At 45.5% G+C, this 17,371-nt stretch overlaps 1 protein-coding gene across 1 annotated transcript in view; it reads right to left on the bottom strand.

The window, feature by feature from the left end:
* Nucleotides 1–17,371, bottom strand: part of ADCY2 (adenylate cyclase 2) — a 474,101-nt gene that overhangs the window by 52,256 nt on the left and 404,474 nt on the right. The window contains exons 17-18 of the mRNA XM_040262372.1: nucleotides 9,144–9,263; nucleotides 1,977–2,146 (exon numbers count right to left, since the gene is read on the bottom strand). Of these exons, the coding sequence (XP_040118306.1) occupies nucleotides 1,977–2,146; nucleotides 9,144–9,263 (290 nt within the window). The remainder of the gene's footprint in view (nucleotides 1–1,976; nucleotides 2,147–9,143; nucleotides 9,264–17,371) is intronic.

Raw genomic sequence — 17,371 nt, 5'->3', positions numbered from 1 at the left:
GGTCAACCCTCCCAGCTAGAAGGTGATTATAAAGACAGAACCAAGAGAGTGCACGCTACAGACCTTGAATGAAACAAAGGGCTCTGAAAGTAAACCTTTTCTTCAACCAAATAACTACCTTCCTGCTGCCGAGGTTCTTGTCAGAGGTGGTGTGTCTCCCTCAGGTCCCCAAAGCAGTGCCCCCCACCATCAGAAACTTGCTAATCTAATTTCTTCTTTTGCTTCAACTTTAAATTTAATAAAGTACAGTTCAGTCGCATCCTCAGCCATGCGTCAAAATCAGTGATGCTACATTCATTTAGGGATTCGATACAGGCTCTCCATGCAGTAGAGAAATAGTAAAGCATGTTTGGTTGGTAATTTTGAGAATGTATTGGAAAATCAATTTCTGATTGCATTCTCATCTTGGCTAAGGAATCACAAAATTTCCTTAATGCAATTATGTATTTTTACAACTCCACTACACACCACTTGACTACAGATTATTAGGGTTTCATGGCATGGAGAATGACAAAAATTAAGTTAGGTGAAGAGAGCGTGGTGTAGCTGTGTTTCTAAAAGCAATCATTTTGAGAGGAAACCTTTACACAGTGAGGTTCCCGTGTTGTTGACATCAGGCCTCCCTTGGTGAAGTAGCCATGCTTTGTCAACATAAACCATCTTTCGGCAGCAAAAAAAATCTATGCAAATATTTAAGGCATTTATTTTATGTTAAAAGAAATATAGAAATATTATGAGAGATTATGCAAAGTGCTCACAGGAAAAACCTGAAGTTGGAAATAAACTTAACAGTTGATACAAAATGTGTTTTTGCTGTCAAGATGTGAGTTGGAGAATATCATGATTAAAACTCTTCTTTTTTCAAGCAATGAATAAATATTTATGATAGGTTTGCAGAAGCAATTTGATAACAGCAGACATTTTATAAATCCAAAGGAGTGCACTTGGGAAGATCCTTCTTGAAGCATCCAGTCCTAAAGTTGGCAGAGTAAACAGAACCATATCCTTGGGGGCCTTCCCTGGTGTCTCAATGGTAAAGAATTCGCCTGTCAATGCAGGAAATGTGGGTTCAATCCCTGGGTTGGGAAGATCCTCTGGAGAAGGAAATGGCAACCCATCCAGTATTCTTGCCTGGGAAATCCCATGGACAAAGGAGCCTGGTGGGCTATATTCCATGGAGTCACAGAGTCAGACAATGACATGGCAACTAAACAGCCATAACAACAATCCTTTCTTGGAACTTGCCACAGTTGATAGTATTCCCTCTACACCAAGATGTTTTAGGAAATCTTCAGTAAGAAATTTTGCATTATACCTTGTGAATAGAATCATTTATTTTTCCCAGTACTTTTGTGTATATGGATTCAGTTGTTTTGACCTGGGGGTGGTACTCTCTTGCAGGACACATTTTTCAATGTCTGGAGGCCTTTACAGTTCTTATGACTTGGGGTGGAGGATTGTGTCTGGCATCTAGCGGGCAGAAGCCAGTTGTTCTTGTTTAGTTGCTAAGTCGTCCTTGCAACCCCATGGACTGTGGCCCGCCAGGTTCCTCTGTCCACGGACTTTCCTAGGCAAGCATACTGGAGTGGGTTGCCTTTTCCTTCTCCAGTAGAAGCCAAGGGTGCTGCCAATGCATAGGACAACCCCTCCGCCCAAACTCTCCCTCCAAAAATTATTTCAGTCCAAAATATCAACAATACTAATGGGGAAAAAGGATTATTCTTATTAATACAGTACAGATTATAACACAGATGGTCTCTCTAAACCCTTTCATATCTACTGATCACCTGTAATCATGCCTAGATCATACCTATGTAATCTATGATACACATAGCATCCTCCAGAATCACCACTTCAAAGAAACTCTCACACACAGATTCCCAATAACAATATCATTCATTTACTCCACACACTCTCCTGTTACCGGCATCCCATGAAAGGACTCAAGTAAAGACAAGGGCGAGGAAGCGGGTTACCTCTCGAACAGGACCTGGCTGTAGTCATCCAGGAGAGGAGCGTGAGTGTGGAGGAAGATGGTGTTGTAGCCCACCAAGGCTACCATCATGATCAGCATCTTCAGCTCGTAATTCACACGCAGGAAGACGGAACAGGAGATCAGCCCGAGGATGCAGCTGTATATAAAGTACTGGAACAGGGAAATACATCGGGTGAATACTGAGGATCTATTCTGAGGAATGCCGGAGCGAGAATTAAAACTGGGGACCACCACCAAGCTCCCTGGGTCAACTCCCAAACTGATCGTGAAAGTGGATGCCTTCGTCTGCTCTTTGATCCAGTGGCAAATGACTAAACACACTGGATTTAGAAAAGAATTCCTCATGGCACAGCTTGCTCACCCAGCGTAGTGTGTTTAATAAAAAATAATCGTGCATATGGCCAAATACTTTTCAGAAAGAAGCTTTAGAAATCTATGTTGAAGCCATGTCGTTATAAGCAGATGTCATTTGCTTCTTGAAGATGAAACAATAAGACTCCCCACACATTTACAGATTAAAACAAAGTGACCGTTCACAGGATCTTTTGTGGGCTTTCAAGATTTAATTCATTAAGGGGATACAAATCATTACAGGTAGTTCTGTTAAAGGTATAACAAAGCCCAGGGATTTTATTAAAAGGGCAGTTGTGTGTCAGAGGGATTATCTAGAATAAAAAGGACTTAAGAAACGAAAAGTTTTGAACTATGTATACAATAGACAAGCAACAAGTACCTACTGTATAGCACAGGGTACTCTACACAATATTCTGTGATAACCTGTATGAGGAAACAACCTAAAAAAGAATGAGCATATGTATATGTACAACTGAATCACTGTGCAGTGTACCTGAAGCTAACACAGCAAGGCAAATCCAAAAATTAAAATGCGAAACATTCTAAGGACTGCATAGGCTTCACCAGACTGCTCAGGAATCTTCATTCGAGATGAAGAATTACAACAAAGACGATTGGGAATAAATTAAAGCACCATATACAGTAAAACAAAGCTTCCCAGGTGGCTCAGTGGGTAAAGAATCTGCCTGCAATTCAGGGAACGTGGGTTCAATCCTTGAGTTGGGAAGATTTCCTGGAGAAGGGGATAGCAACCTACTCCAGGATTCTTGCCTGGAGAATCCCATGGACAGAGGAGCCTGGTGGGCTACAGTCCATGGGGGTCACAAAGAGTCTAACATGACTGAAGCAACTGAGCACACACATAGAATAAAACCAACAAACAAGATTTAACATATGTTGAATATCAATTGGCCGTAGATAGGAGGGTTTACTGCTGAGCTCTCACTCCTACCCCATTGGTCTGTATGTTTTTCCTTACTCTAGTTTCACACTGTCTTGCATACTGTAGTTTGATAGTAAAATGTGAAATTGAAAAACAAAAAACTAAAAGCTTTGAGCCTTGTCCAGGGGATCTTCTCTGGTGGATCAGATGCTAAAGAATCCACCAGCAATGTGGGAGACTTGGGTTCAGTCCCTGGGCTGGAAGATTCCCTGGAGGAGGACGTGGTAACCCACTCCAGTATTCTTGCCTGCAGAATCCCCCTGGACAGAGCAGTGGGCTACAGTCCATGGGGGTCACAGAGAGTCAGACACAACTGAGCAAGTAAGCACACACAAAAATCTTTGATCCCGGTGAGTCGTGAGTACCCTGGAAGTGGACAGGCACCCGAAGAAACTGAAGACCCCAGTGTGAGGAAGAGGCCGGGCATGGTCCACCTTTTGTGGTTCACGGGAGGGAACCAGCAGGCCCGCTTGTGTGAGCATTCTTCTGTTAACCACAGTGGACATCATCAAGGCAGCACAGCCCTGGATTCAGTTGGGCTCCAACCAGTCATCAGCTGAGTCACTTCAGGCCAGTGACCTGACTTGCTTCTGTCAGTGTGCTCATCTGAAGAATGAGGGCAATGTCCTTCTTCTAGATCACTGAGGAGAGCACGCAAAGCTTGGAGCTCACCGCCCTGCAGGCCAGGAGGTGCCCGCCAAGTGGAAACGGTTTTCGTTCTTACAAAGCCTTTGTCTGCTGGATCAAGGGGCTGGCTTAAAGAAGGGTGAGCTACCATCTCAGCATTACTGCAGCAGAAGCAGCTCTCAGTAAAGTTGAATCATTTCAATAAAACAGATCTGACTGATGTTTGATAAATCCTGCCTTTAAGAAACAGCCCAGGGTGTAAGCGGCTCCATTTTAGTTTCATTATAAGGGATACACCATGTATAAGCTGCTTATTTTTGTCATTCTAGCTCTTTTATTTCCCCAGCCAAGGTCATTTACAGTCAGCCCTTGGTGAGAGTTGGTCTGTAAAGAAGGCTGAGCACCAAAGAATTGATGCTTTTGAACTGTGGTGCTGGAGAAGATTCTTGAGAATCCCTTGGACAGCAGGGAGATCAAACCAGTCAATCCTAAAGGAAATCAGTCCTGATATTCATTGGAAGGACTGATGCTGAAGCTGAAGCTCCAATACTTTGGCCACCTGATGCAAGGAGGTAACTTACTGAAAAAGACCCTGGTGCTGGGAAAGACTGAGGGCAAAAGGAGAAGGGGGCAGCAGAGTATGAGATGGTTAGATAGCATCACTAACCTCAATGGACATGAGCTGGAGCAAACTCCAGGAGGCAATGAAGGACAGAGAGGCCTGGCATGTTGCAGTCAATGGGGTCGCAAGGAGTTGGACACAACTTAGCGACTGAACAACAGCTGGGAAAGGCTACCAGTGCCTCAGTCTTGTTCTTGGGGAAGAAAGGAAAGTAGAAAAAACAGGCTGCAGCCTTCCCACCAGTGTTCTCCCTTCCCTGTGAAAGGCACCCATGCAGCATCAACGCAGATCCCTACCATGACCACTGAGACCTGGAATCTCAGCTTCAGAAGGAAGACCAGCAATTAATTCCCTGAGGACCCAGAACAATCAGGTCAGTCCTTGCGAAGGAAAGCACCCCTTGGCCGGGAGCCATGATGGGTGGCAGCAGGCTTGGGGATGCTGAAGGTCTGTAAGCACAGTTTCTTTGGCAGCAATGACATCAAGTCAGTTCTCCACTGTTCTGACCACTGACCCTTTTAACGACAGAGAACAGGAAGAGGAAAGGAGCCTAGGAAACACATCCCGATGGGCCAGTTGAGCTGGTGGAGAGGAACTGTGGACTCCAGTCTGGGAGACAGAAGAGCTTCCCTGGTAGCTCAGCTGGTAGAGAATCTGCCTGTGATGCAGGAGACCCCTGTTTGAATCCTGGGTCGGGCAGACCTGCTGGGGAAGGGACAGGCTCCCCACTCCAGTGTTCTTGGGCTTCCCTGGTGGCTCAGCTGGTAAAGAATCCAACTGCAATGTGGGCGACCTGGGTTCAATCCCTGGGTTGGGAAGATCCCCTGGAGAAGGGAAAGGCTACCCACCCCAGTAATCTGGCCTAGAGAATTCCAAGGACTATATAGTTCAAGGGTTTGCAAAGAGTCAGGATGACTGAGCGACTTTCACTTTGGGTACTTTTCACTCTTGGGACAGAGAGGACGGGCACCACCAACTCAGTCTCCCTAAAGCAAAGGGTGAGGTGGCCTGGGCTTTGAAACCAGCCTCATTATAGCGCACTTTGCCATTATTACCGTGTTGTTCACTCGCTAAGTCAAGTCTGACTCTTTGCAACCCCATGGACTGCAGCACATCAGGCTTCCCTGTCCTTCACTATCTCCCAGAGCTTGCTCAAACTCAGGTCCATTGAGTTGGTGATGCCATCCAACCATCTCATCCTCTGCCGTCCCCTTCTCCTCCTGCCCTCAATCTTTCCCAGCGTCATGGTCTTTTCCCTTTTTCACCAGGTTCTTTTATTACCTTAATGATTTAAATTACTTATGTACATACTTAATGAGTAAGTATTGTCCTTAGAGGGCGGGTGGGGTGTGAGGCTCAGTGACACATGGCCATCAGTACTGGGACCGCCTGTGAAAGCAGCTCAGGGAGCCCTCCAACTGTCTGAGGGTCCTCAGGGGGCCTCCTTGCCTGTGGGCATGTGCCCAGCAACCTGACCGGGCAGGTGTCTTTCTGGTGAATCAAATAAAACATGGGCTTGTACTTTGTATGTCGTCTTTTTTTGTTGTTCATTTTGGGGCCCATCCACTATTAGATTTTTCAAAAGTATCTGTCCTTACCAAGAGTTAGAGAATCCTTGCTCTTTAGTCAGCAGTCACACTTGTCTTACAAAACTGCTCCAAAAAAGCCATGAAATCACCTGGCACCTGGCAAGGTTCCTACTCAGGGTCTCACCCTTCCACTCACAAAGGAACTTATTGGTACCAATCATTAAAGGCATGCCTGTCCTCTGAATAGGTGACTGAAGGTAAGGAGGATGACAAGGCCTGCTTTAATAATTCCTGTGGAGACTGAAGCATGTAATGAAAGCAGACAGCACAGAGCAGTGCGTGGCCCACGTGAAGCCACGTGAATTGTGCTTTTATTGCTATCAAGTGGGGCTGTGTGTAAGATTTGATTTTAAAAAGGATTTTGCTGCTAAAACTATGCTGAAAACAATGATTAGAATTCAGGTTTTTGATAGTTCAGCCTAAGTGAACGAGAAGCGGAATTTGTTGCTGTTCGGCCAGTTAGGCAAGTCTGATTCTTTGTGACCCCATGGACTACAGCACGCCAGGCTCCCCTGTCCTTCACCATCTCCTGCAGTTCATTCAAACACATGTCTGTTGAGTCGATGATGCTATCCAGTCATCTCATCCTCTGTGGCCCCCTTCTCCTCCCACCTTCAATCTTTCCCAGCATCAAGGTCTTTTCCAATGAGTCAGTTCCTTGTATCAGGTGGCCAAAGTATTGGACTTTCAGCTTCGACATCAGTCCTTCCAGTGAATATTCAGAGGTGATTTCCTTTTGGACTGACTGGTTTGATCTCTTTGCTGTCCAAGGGACTCAAGAGTCTTCTCCAGCACCACAGTTCAAAAGCATTGATTCTTTGGCGCTCAGTCTTCTTTATGGTCCAACTCTTATATCCATGCATAACTACCGGAAAAACCATAGCTTTGACTATACTGTCCTTTGTCAGCCTAGTGATGTCTCTGCTTTTTAACACACTGTCTAGTGTGGGCATAGCTTTTCTTCCAAGGAGCAAGTGTCTTATGAACAAGGCATGGGGATGGCTCTGAGGCACATCCTCCTTCCAAGGGTTGATGGACCAGGTAACAACATTCATCCAAGGAGAACGAGCCAGACCACACAGGGAGTTTAAATCTTTCTCTAAAGAAGGGGGCTCCAAACTGCCCATGGTGAGGTCACAGCTAGTAAACCCTCGTCACGTATCTCATCCCTCACATAACTAAAATAGAAAAGATGCTGCCTAATCCTCACTGGGTTCACAGCACTGCTGAAAATGAAGGCCAGGACCCCAGGGAAAAGGGATGAAGCTTATATTGTCCTCTCTTCCTGAGCCTGCGTGGACCCTGTTATGGACTTTGGACAGCTGGCCACTGAAACAGTCACAGCTTAAAGAGCACCAGATGCCCCTACTCTCTGTACACAGACCTTTGAGCATCCCAGAAAACTGAAATGATGAGATGGGGAAAAGGATCAATGCCTAATATCAAGGGGATAAATCAACAAAAGCAAAGTGCAAAAGCAAAGTGAAGAAAGGAGACTTCACTGCTATAGTTGATGGAATTTAAGAAACCAGTAGAAAAATTTAAAAATATACATCTTAAGTGACAAATTTCCATGAGTCTAGAATAGTTCATCTAGCACTCTTGAAGCTATGGGAGACAAACTAAGTGTATGTTACTTTTAGATGACTATTCAGAAAGAAGAGTATCAAAATTATTTTTTTTTTCCACACAAAATTCATAGAAGAAAGAAGTCGTTAAGCAGTAAATAACTAATTTAGTTCTTTTCACTTAAAAAGACTGATGTGTTAGTAAGTTTTGAAATTTCAATCTAGGCCCTTCTGGACCTTGGTTAAAATGGGTTGTTAGTAAGGATTATTTGATATATAATCACTGGATGGCATTTGCATTCAAAGAAGAAGAAATATGAGCTTCGGACCCAGTCATCACAGAGTCAGGAAGCTAATTCATGGAGCAATTAGTGAAATCTGTAAGAAACACACCCAGAAATTCAGTGACATACAACTGAAAGTGACATGCTGGGGTGCACGCTATAAAATGTCGTGCCGTCGCGATGCAGAACCGTATGGAGGCTCCTCAGAAAACTAAAAATGCCACATGGTCCAGCAATCCCACTCCTGGGCCTATATCCAGACAAAACTATAATTCAAAAGGACACATGCTCTATTTCTAGTAGCCAAGACACGGAAACAACTTAAATGCCCATCCATACGTGAATGGATAAAGATGTGGAGCATGTATACCCAATGGAATACTACTCAGGCATGAAAAAGATGAAACAATGCCATTTGCAGCTACGTGGATGCACCCAGAGAGGATTATACTAAGTCAGTCAGGTTATTCTAAGTCAGATCATCACTAAGATGATCATTCTGAAGTAAGTCAGACAGAGAAAAACAAATACCAGATGCTATCACTTATATGCGGAATCTAAAATACGATGCAAATGAACTACAAAACCGAAACACACTCACAGACACAGAACACAGACTTAGGGTTGCCAGGGTGGGAAAGGGTTACATGGGGTGTTTGGGGTTAGCAGATACAAACTAGTATGCATAGAATGGATAAACAGCAAGGTCCTATTGTATAGCTTGGGGGATTATATTCCATATTCTGTAATAAACCATAAGGGAAAAGAATATATATGTAATAAACCATGATGGAAAAGAATATATATCTGTAAAACTGAATCACTTTGCTGAACACCAGAAACTAACACAACATTGTAAATCAAACATAAGTCAGGAAAAAGAGGAACATGTAGCATTAAGAGAATCAGGCACAAAGTCATCTGCGAGAGCCTCAAAATGCCATGGGAAGTTTGTCCATGTGGTCTAATCAGTTTCCACTGGCTGGGAGTTTTCCATCAAAGGCTGGCAATTTTTACCCCGTCAGGACAGACTCAGGTACAGAATCTAAACAAGGAGAATAAAGTCTACGGCGGAAGAGGAAGTGGAAGGCACGCCATTGAATCGGTAACAGCACACAGGAAAACAATAAAAACAACAAGAACCAGGGAGATGTGCTTACCGGCAGGAAAAACAAATTTTGCGCACGCAGAATCGCTGCCTGGTTACTTGCGCCAGAAAGACTCGTGTTGGAAGCGTTGGCAGTCGGAAGAATTGTTTCCTCTGAGTCACTCAGGAAAAACTGCAAAGAAAATGTTGCTGGAATGAATCAGTGCAACGGAGTAAAGGGTTAGCAGGTGGGGGCTCAGCTTACTAAGGACATGTTTCTTCGGCTCATTGAGCAGTGTTGTGGGGACCGTTCAGCCTCTTTACTTCACTGCTAATCCCTTCATCTTCTCTTTGAGGCTTTGGAAATCTCTATCGAATAAGTAAGGAACTCTTACTGTGCTCCTCACTGCACAGTGAATTCCAGAACTCCCGGACTGATGTTAAGGAAAAGAGAAGCACCTCTGTTAAGCAGGAATTTAAAATGAGCCAAGCGCAGGGAAGAGAGCGTGGTTAGAATGACATTGGGGACTGTCATTGCCACGCACACACACAGTCAACTCTCCATCACGAGATGGGGGTCTTCACTCTGTGTTTTTGCAGTATCTTCATCATCTTCACCAAACGCATCAGTGGAGTCTCCTGAATTTTGTATCTTAAGAAAATAAACTAATTTTATGGGAAACATGCAATAGCTGACACCAACATTTGCCTCTACTATTTGTGAGTGCTTGGCAGCTCAGGATCACGAGGGGTAAAATGGGAGAGAAGGATGCTCTCAGGACTATTGGAAAGGAGGTCCTAATTTAAAAAGGAAGCAATCCTGAGAAAATAAATATGATTAGCTCTTATAGGGACTTTCCCACTGGCTCAGCAGTAAAGAATCTGCCTACAAAGCCAGACATGCAGGTTTGATCCCAGGGTCAGGGAGATCCCCAGGAGAAGGAAATGGCAACCTACTCCAGCATTCTTGCCGGGGAAATCCCATGGACAGAGGAGCCTGGTGGGCTACAGTCCATGGGGTCACAAAGAGTTGGACACGACTTAGGACTAAACAACAATAGTGGGTACCAACAGCAGCACCCAGAAGGAAAGTCAGTCAGTTAGCAAGGAAGGAAAAATTCAATCTCTTTCTTTCTGTTTCTCTCCTTCGCTCACCAGCTCTCCTCTGTTTCTCTCTGTCTCTCTCTTTCCTGGAGAAGCTTCCATACAGATTGCTTAGCATCAGTCACTTCCTATCCTGTGACTGCGGGTCAGACAACTGCTCAGTGAAGATGAAGCAGAGAATCATGGGCCAGGTTCTCTCATGAAAGATATCCCTCTACTCCATGAAACTAGGCAAGGCTTTCTGCGCAGGGCTCACCATCCATGCTCAAGGTCTAGAGAGGAAAGCTTCCTTGCACAGTTTCTGCCGCTGCTTTTGTTTGTCCCTTTGATGGCTGGCTTCTTGTCAAAGACCTCCAGCAATTTACTTAGGTAAATAAGAAGGCATTTGTTTAATATATTGTTGAGAACATTTCCTCTCAGATTCCAAGAATGGTTCTAGACACAGTGTTTCTGCCCATTATATATTTTGATAAAATGCTGCAAAATACTAATTTAAAAGTCAAATAAATGTAGATTTCTTTATTTACGAATTGTTGTTGTTTGGTTGCTAAGTTGTGTCCAACTCTTTGCGACCCCATGGACTGCAGCATGCCAGGAGATATTATTATTTACTATTAATACTAAATAATTTATTAAAACGTTACAAACCTTGGATGAAATATAAATGTGCTGATTATTTGGGGAAAATATAACAGGAAAAAAATGGAGTAATTGCTGGCCAAATACAAGACTCCAAAATGTAAAAATTTAGATTTGACAGACCCAACATACATTTGATTTAAATACTAAAGGAAACAACAAATAGAAGGAGACTGTTTAGATTGATAGGTTACTAGTCTCGGGAATCTGAGATCTTAAAATAATGAAAGAAAAACCTTTCTTAATTATATCAGCATAAAAAGAAGAAAATAAATGAGTAATAATATATCCTGTGAAAGCTTTGTCTTGCAAGAAGGCTCTGCAATAGTAGGATGGTTGAACTTGAAAAGCAGTGGAGAACTTTAATCACCACATTCAGGAATGCTTCATTAACCCCCTTCAGCTACTTTTTTCTAGTGTTTAATTAACTACCCCTAAAATCAAGGCCTCCTCATCCTGTCTCTGCGGCTTCACACTGCAGTTTGGAACCGATTTTCCTCTTCCGTCTCCTTAGCCACTTAAAAATAACAAACTCCTAATTACAGCCAGGCCAGGCTTGAGGGTTATCAGTCCCACATCCTTCTCCTTCCTTGGTTAAGGTGCCACAGTTTTCTGCACAGAATGCATTTCTAGTTTCATAATTATTTGGGGGAACTCCTCTCTGGACCTATTTTAGTATTTCTACAACCTTTGTCCTAGTTGGGAAAATGTTTATCCCGGACAAGATATCCCAATTAAGTGCATATTTTAAGCCCTCCTTCCAAATGCTACATTTCCCAGACAACGTAAAGCATCTCAAAATTATGTTTTTCAAGTAATATGAAATTGTGAACGTGCAATTTAATACCGTGCTTGTGCCCGATAACATCATTGCTTGTCATTTGGTTGGAGTTAGAAGTAATTAACCAATTAGAATTAGATTATCAATTAACCACTAGTTAACCCTGGCTAACTCTGTGTCTAGGTGGCTCACAAAGCTGGGCTATTTATAATTATTCTCTGGGCAGTTTCTCGGAAAAGGTGCAGAATTTTGGGAAGCATCACGTGATGAAAGCGTCAAAATGTCAGAAAAAAATGGCAGAGGATTCGAGCTTCTCAGACACGGCTCTGAATAGCCAGTGGAGAACGAAAATGGAACAAAACACACAGAGGTCTCTAGCTATGTGGGAAAAAAAAAGTCAGGATAACTGGTTGGCTTTCTCTACTTTTTACTGGAGTGTGGTATTTAAAATGTCCTGGTAATATCCCACAATTCGTTTTAAAAAAAGCTGACCTGGACATTTTGTCATTTATGTTAGTGTGCACATGTACGCTAAGTCACTTCCGCTGTGTCCAACTCTTTGTCACCCTCTGGACTGTGTCAGGCTCCTCTTTATATGGGACTCTCCAGGCAAGAACACTGGAGTGGGTTGCCATTGCCTTCTCCAATGCATGAAAGGGAAAAGTGAAAGTGAAGTCGCTCAGTGGTGTCCGACTCTTAGCGACCCCATGGACTGCAGCCCACCAGGCTCCTCTGTCCATGGGATTCTCCAGGCAAGAACACTGGAGTGGGTTGCCATTGCCTTCTCTGACGTTAGTGTGTAGTGAGAGGTAAAGAACACCATCTCTATTGACCCTGGCTCTTACAAGGGCTCTGAGACTTCAGCTCGGGAGAAACATTAGTGACTGAAAATCCACATGGAGGCTCAGCATGAAGGGGCCCGTCCACACAGTCAGGAGCAGAGGGCGCTGGCAGGGGGGCCTCGATCCTCACATCACCCCTGCAGCTTCTCTCTCTCCCGAGGGAAAGAAGGTGATGGCAGGTGGTGACAGAAAAGCAGTTTAATAAGGGCTGTTTACCACTGGCTGGAAAAATCCAGGGCAAACCAGGAGTTTTTCCCTGCTGTGAAGGGACCGGGCATCAAAAAGAAAATGAGAACCTTAAACACGTTATCCGAAGTGGAATGAGCCAGACACAAAGAGACTAACAGCATGTCATCTCATGTGTATGAGGTTTTCTAGGGTGGGCAAGTTCATCGTGGCAGAAAGCAGAGTAGACCTTACCAGGGGCTGGGGGTGAGCGGAAGTCGTTGTTCACGGGAACAGAGCTTCTGTGTGAGACGATGACAAAGTTCTGGAAATGGAGAGGGTGAGCAGAGCACAAAGCTGCAGATACCCCGAATGCCCTGAAGGTACACTCAACCACGGTTAAAATGATAGACTCTGTTATACATACAGAGTTTCCCCAAAGGAAAAGCAACAAGCACTGAAAACAGAAAAAGAGATGGGGGGAAGGGGAAGAAGAGGAAAGCATTTTGTCCTTTACCCTAAAAGAACACTCCAACATCACAGGAGCCGCAGAAGAGGGTCTGAATGTGCTGTGCCTAAAATGATGACCTTCCCTGAATGGAAGTACATCTTCTTCCCAGTGACTTAGGGCTTCCCAGGCTCAGCGGTAAAGACCGCAACCTCCAACGCAGGATATTCAGGAGACGTGGGTTCACTTCCTGGGTCGGGAAGATCCTTTGGAGGAAGAAATGGCGACCCACTCCAGTAATCTTGCCCGGAGAATCCCATGGACAGAGAAGCCTGGCGGGCTACATTTCATGAGGTTTCAAAGAGGTGGACACGACTGAGCAACTGAGCATGCGCACACCCAGTGCCTTAAGGAAAGCTTGCTCAGGAAGGCAGCCCCTCCCCTAAGCCCTGAACAAAAGAGCTCCTCTTCCCCTTGGAATGTTAGTCCAGGGCCAGGATTAGCTTCACTGGGTTAATCACTGCTAACAAATAGCAAAGCTACAACTTGGGAGTAGGGCTGTTAGTCTAGAAATTGTATTCTTAAAAGAAGTACCAGGACAAGTTTAAAAGCTCTACTGCATTTAATAGTAGCCTCCTGAGGATGGAGATTTTTCAAGTAGAGCTAGGAAAACCACTGAGAGCATCTAACCACATACAGGTCAAGACTGGTACCCACCTTCCCAGTGGGAGGAGCCATCTTTCCTGAATGTGAGCAAGGGTCCTGGAGCCCACTTCCCTTGCCTGGCACCCCCTGGGGATGCGTGTGACCCCAGGGAGGTCACAGCACGCCGCAGTGGGGCTAGGAACACTGGACCTTGTGTCTGCCTTATGCAGTCAAAACTCAAGTGGCTGGGGAGCTAGTAGCTGGAGAACATTTCTCTGTAAGTCATCAGATGTGATCAGAGACGGCACCTGAAGGACCAGTCCTTCCCGTGATGAATAAGACATGATAAGAAAACCCACTAACTAGGAAAAGTATTTCTTCTCTCTGCCTAATGTTGGATTTTGTACTGTTTTGTGATACTTCCTTGAAACAAAAATAAGAGCCTCTGGATGGGGAAGAACCACTAAATTCATCAGGTATCGAGAAAAATAATGGACAGGAACAAGTAACTTAAGTCTTTTCCTTGCTCCAAGGCTCTAGTCCTATAGGAGGCATCCCAGTGCGCTGAGCCTCATTTCATTCTTTCTCAAAGTTGATCCATCAGACTTTTATTGTGTCCTCCATAGACTTCTCTACCTCACTTGGCAATGCACTTCTTTCTTTTTGAGGAAGGAAAATGACACTGGAAGACATATTTTGGGTACACAAAATGCATTTCTTCACTCCAAAGGGATTGCAGTTACTGTGAAAGTGAAAGTCACTCAGTTGTGTCTGACTCTTTGCAACCCCATGGACTGTATAGTCCATGGAATTCTCCAGGCCAGAATACTGGAGAGGGTAGCCGTTCCCTTCTCCAGGGGATCTTCCCAGCAGTTACTGTAAAAATGTGTTAATCGGTGGCTTCCTGGTGGCTCAGACGGTAAAGAATCTGCCTGCAATGCAGGAGACCCAGGTTCTATCCCTGGGTGGGGAAGGTTCCCTGGAGGAGGACACGGCAACCCACTCCAGTATTCTTGCTTGGAAAACTTCATGGACAGAGGAACTTGGTGGGCTATAGTCCATAGGGTTCCAAAGAGTCAGAGCTCATCAAACATTTATAGACGGTGACTGAACTGCCTGTCAATCACTAATTATCCTAGGAGAAATACAACCAGCTTTCACATCAGATTTGTTTCCCATTTCAATTCTGTCTTTAAAAATTAGGTGATGAATCCTGGTTTTATAAGGTCAAACCAGATTTCATAAAAAACGTTTTCATTCATTCATTCTTCTCTCATTTAGTAACTGTGGAATGGCCCTTCCTTGTATAGAAGGTGCTTTCCTGGGATGCAAGAAAAAAAAAAAAAAAAAGACCTCACCATCAGGTGTGTGATGCTGTGTTAAATGTTGTGTCAACTTTCAGGATGCGTGCACAGGTGAACACACAGGTGAGTGAACACACTTTGAAGGGATGTGTGCTGTGTTTAGTCGCTCGGGTGTGTCTGACTCTTCGTGACACCTTTGGACTGTAAGCCACCAGACTCCTCTGTACGTGGGATTTTCCAGGCAAGAATACTGGAGTGGGTTGCCACTCCCTTCTCCAGGGGATCTTCCTGACCCAGGGATCGAACCTGGGTCTTCTGTGCCTACTGCATTGGCAGGTAGACTCTTTACTCAATGATCCATCAGGGAAACTCTCCAAAGGGATCAAGAAGCTTAATGATAAGGGCCGGGGGGCACAGGACACACACTTGGGTGTATGAGAACTCCTCAGAGCTCTAACTCATGTTTTCCTTCAAGGATGCTCTGCTTCTCCCTGCGCCACCCCACTTCATGGTGAAGTCCACTCTTTCCAAGTTGTTCCCCTACAGCTCGCTTCACTGAGCTCTTCCTGGAGCCAGCTGGCTCTTTTTCCCAGAGAGTTGGCCCCCAGAGCAGCAGGACTAACGCACACATGCTTGCTACGAAGTCCAGCACGAGGAACCTGCTTTAGGAAATGCCCCTGTTTCTCCAAGGCTCCCGCCACTCTGTGTCTCTGTTCATCTTCCTCTGCGGTGATGTATTCACATGCCATAGCCAACGGTACTGCCCGTGTGGGAAGGCTGGAGTCCAGCAGATAGTGATCCGCTGGCTGAAGGGCTCTTCCAGGACAGGCTAGTCTTTAGTTCTGCATCTCATGCTCCTCACCAGGAGGCCACTCCCACCCCCAACTCTGCTGACCGCGCTGGGGCCACAGTTACACTCTCCTTGGGTTGTCACGCAGAGAGTCCTTGGGTGGTTGTTGGGATGCCTCATGAACACAAGCCTCAGGCTGATGGCGGCCAACATCCCCTCCAGCCCTTGAGATCTGAAATCCCTCTGGAGTAGGATCATTCTTGAGGGAATTTCCTGTCCAAACCAGGTACCATGTCCCAGCTCTTCCCTGGTCAGTCCTGATGACGCCTTTGTTGGAAATAAGTGCTGTCATGATCCAAGGATGCTTGAGATCTAGAAGAAAGGGTCTTCATCCCTGGGGCAAGGTGTCATCACCCTTGGCGCAGGAGGATGGCCTTGGGTGCTGTGCATGTCCACGGGGAGGGGAGATGGGCTGGGAGAAGTCTCGGAGGAGGGCCAGGATGGTGACGTTGCCATGGTGAACACGACAGAGCAGGACAACGCCACACGGGAACCCAAGACCAAGGGCCAGCTGGTCCTCGGGAAGTCTTCCATCTACACGGACTTGACTGCAGAGCCCTTCCTCCCAACAGACATCATCAGTTCTTACTGAACAGGCCCAGCTGGGGGCAGCCTCTTTGCAAGCTGAGCTCTGAGGCTGAGCAGGTGCGTACCAAGGAAACAGCAGTTGCAGGGACACTCCTCAATGGCCCTTGCATTGGAAAAAGACCTACCTTAGGGCCCGTGCTTCTCAGGGGAGCTAGAGGGAGCTGGGCTGTGTAGTCAGGGGAAGCGGGAGGAGCCAGCACAGCTGTTAAGCCCATGGGAGGACACCAGGAATGCACACCATCCCCGCCCTGATGGACAGGAAGAGGAAGAAGGGAGGGAAGCTGGTGCTTGTCTGACACCTTCTTCCCGGGTGTCCTTAAGGCAGACTTCGAGGCAGAGTGAAGGAGAAGAGGGGGCCAGTCCACCCCGGCCACTGCTACCCCAGCCCATCTGCCCATCCAGTTGGCATCACCCTCACCTGAATCTCCAGGTGCGTCCGTACAAACCGTGTGACCCATGGTATAACATTGAGGACAGATCTCAAGCAAACCGTCAAGGTCCCTGCCTACTTCTTCAGCCTCATTTTTTGCTGTTTCTTAGGACATATTTCTCTCTTTGTCCTGATGCTAAACGTCTGTCCTCATGATCTTCCCTCCATCATCTGGTGAAAACTACTTGTGTCCATTTTCAGAATTCCATCCTGCTGGCCCGGCTCCCCTGTCCTTGACCCGCCCCTCACGCTTCCACTGTCAGACTCTTTCATAACCTTTTACCCAGCTGTCAGTCTCCTAAATTTGGCCATAAACTCCGAGGAGACAAACTCGCTTTGGGTTCTGAGGATCTAGTAAAGTACCAGGTGTGTATTTATGCTCAATATATGTTCTTCTTTTGTTGAGTGAACGCCTGGTGGTCGATGGTGACGACGTGAGAATAATAGAAAGGATGTGTCTTAATCGGCACTGATTACCGAAGTGTCTGCTTTTAAGGATATACCA

The sequence above is a fragment of the Oryx dammah genome, unplaced genomic scaffold, assembly GCF_014754425.2.
Source record: "Oryx dammah isolate SB20612 unplaced genomic scaffold, SCBI_Odam_1.1 HiC_scaffold_20, whole genome shotgun sequence".
Taxonomy (NCBI): Eukaryota; Metazoa; Chordata; class Mammalia; order Artiodactyla; family Bovidae; genus Oryx; species Oryx dammah.
The sequence above is the reverse complement of the archived record's forward strand: the minus strand, read 5'-3'. Positions and strand labels throughout refer to the sequence as shown.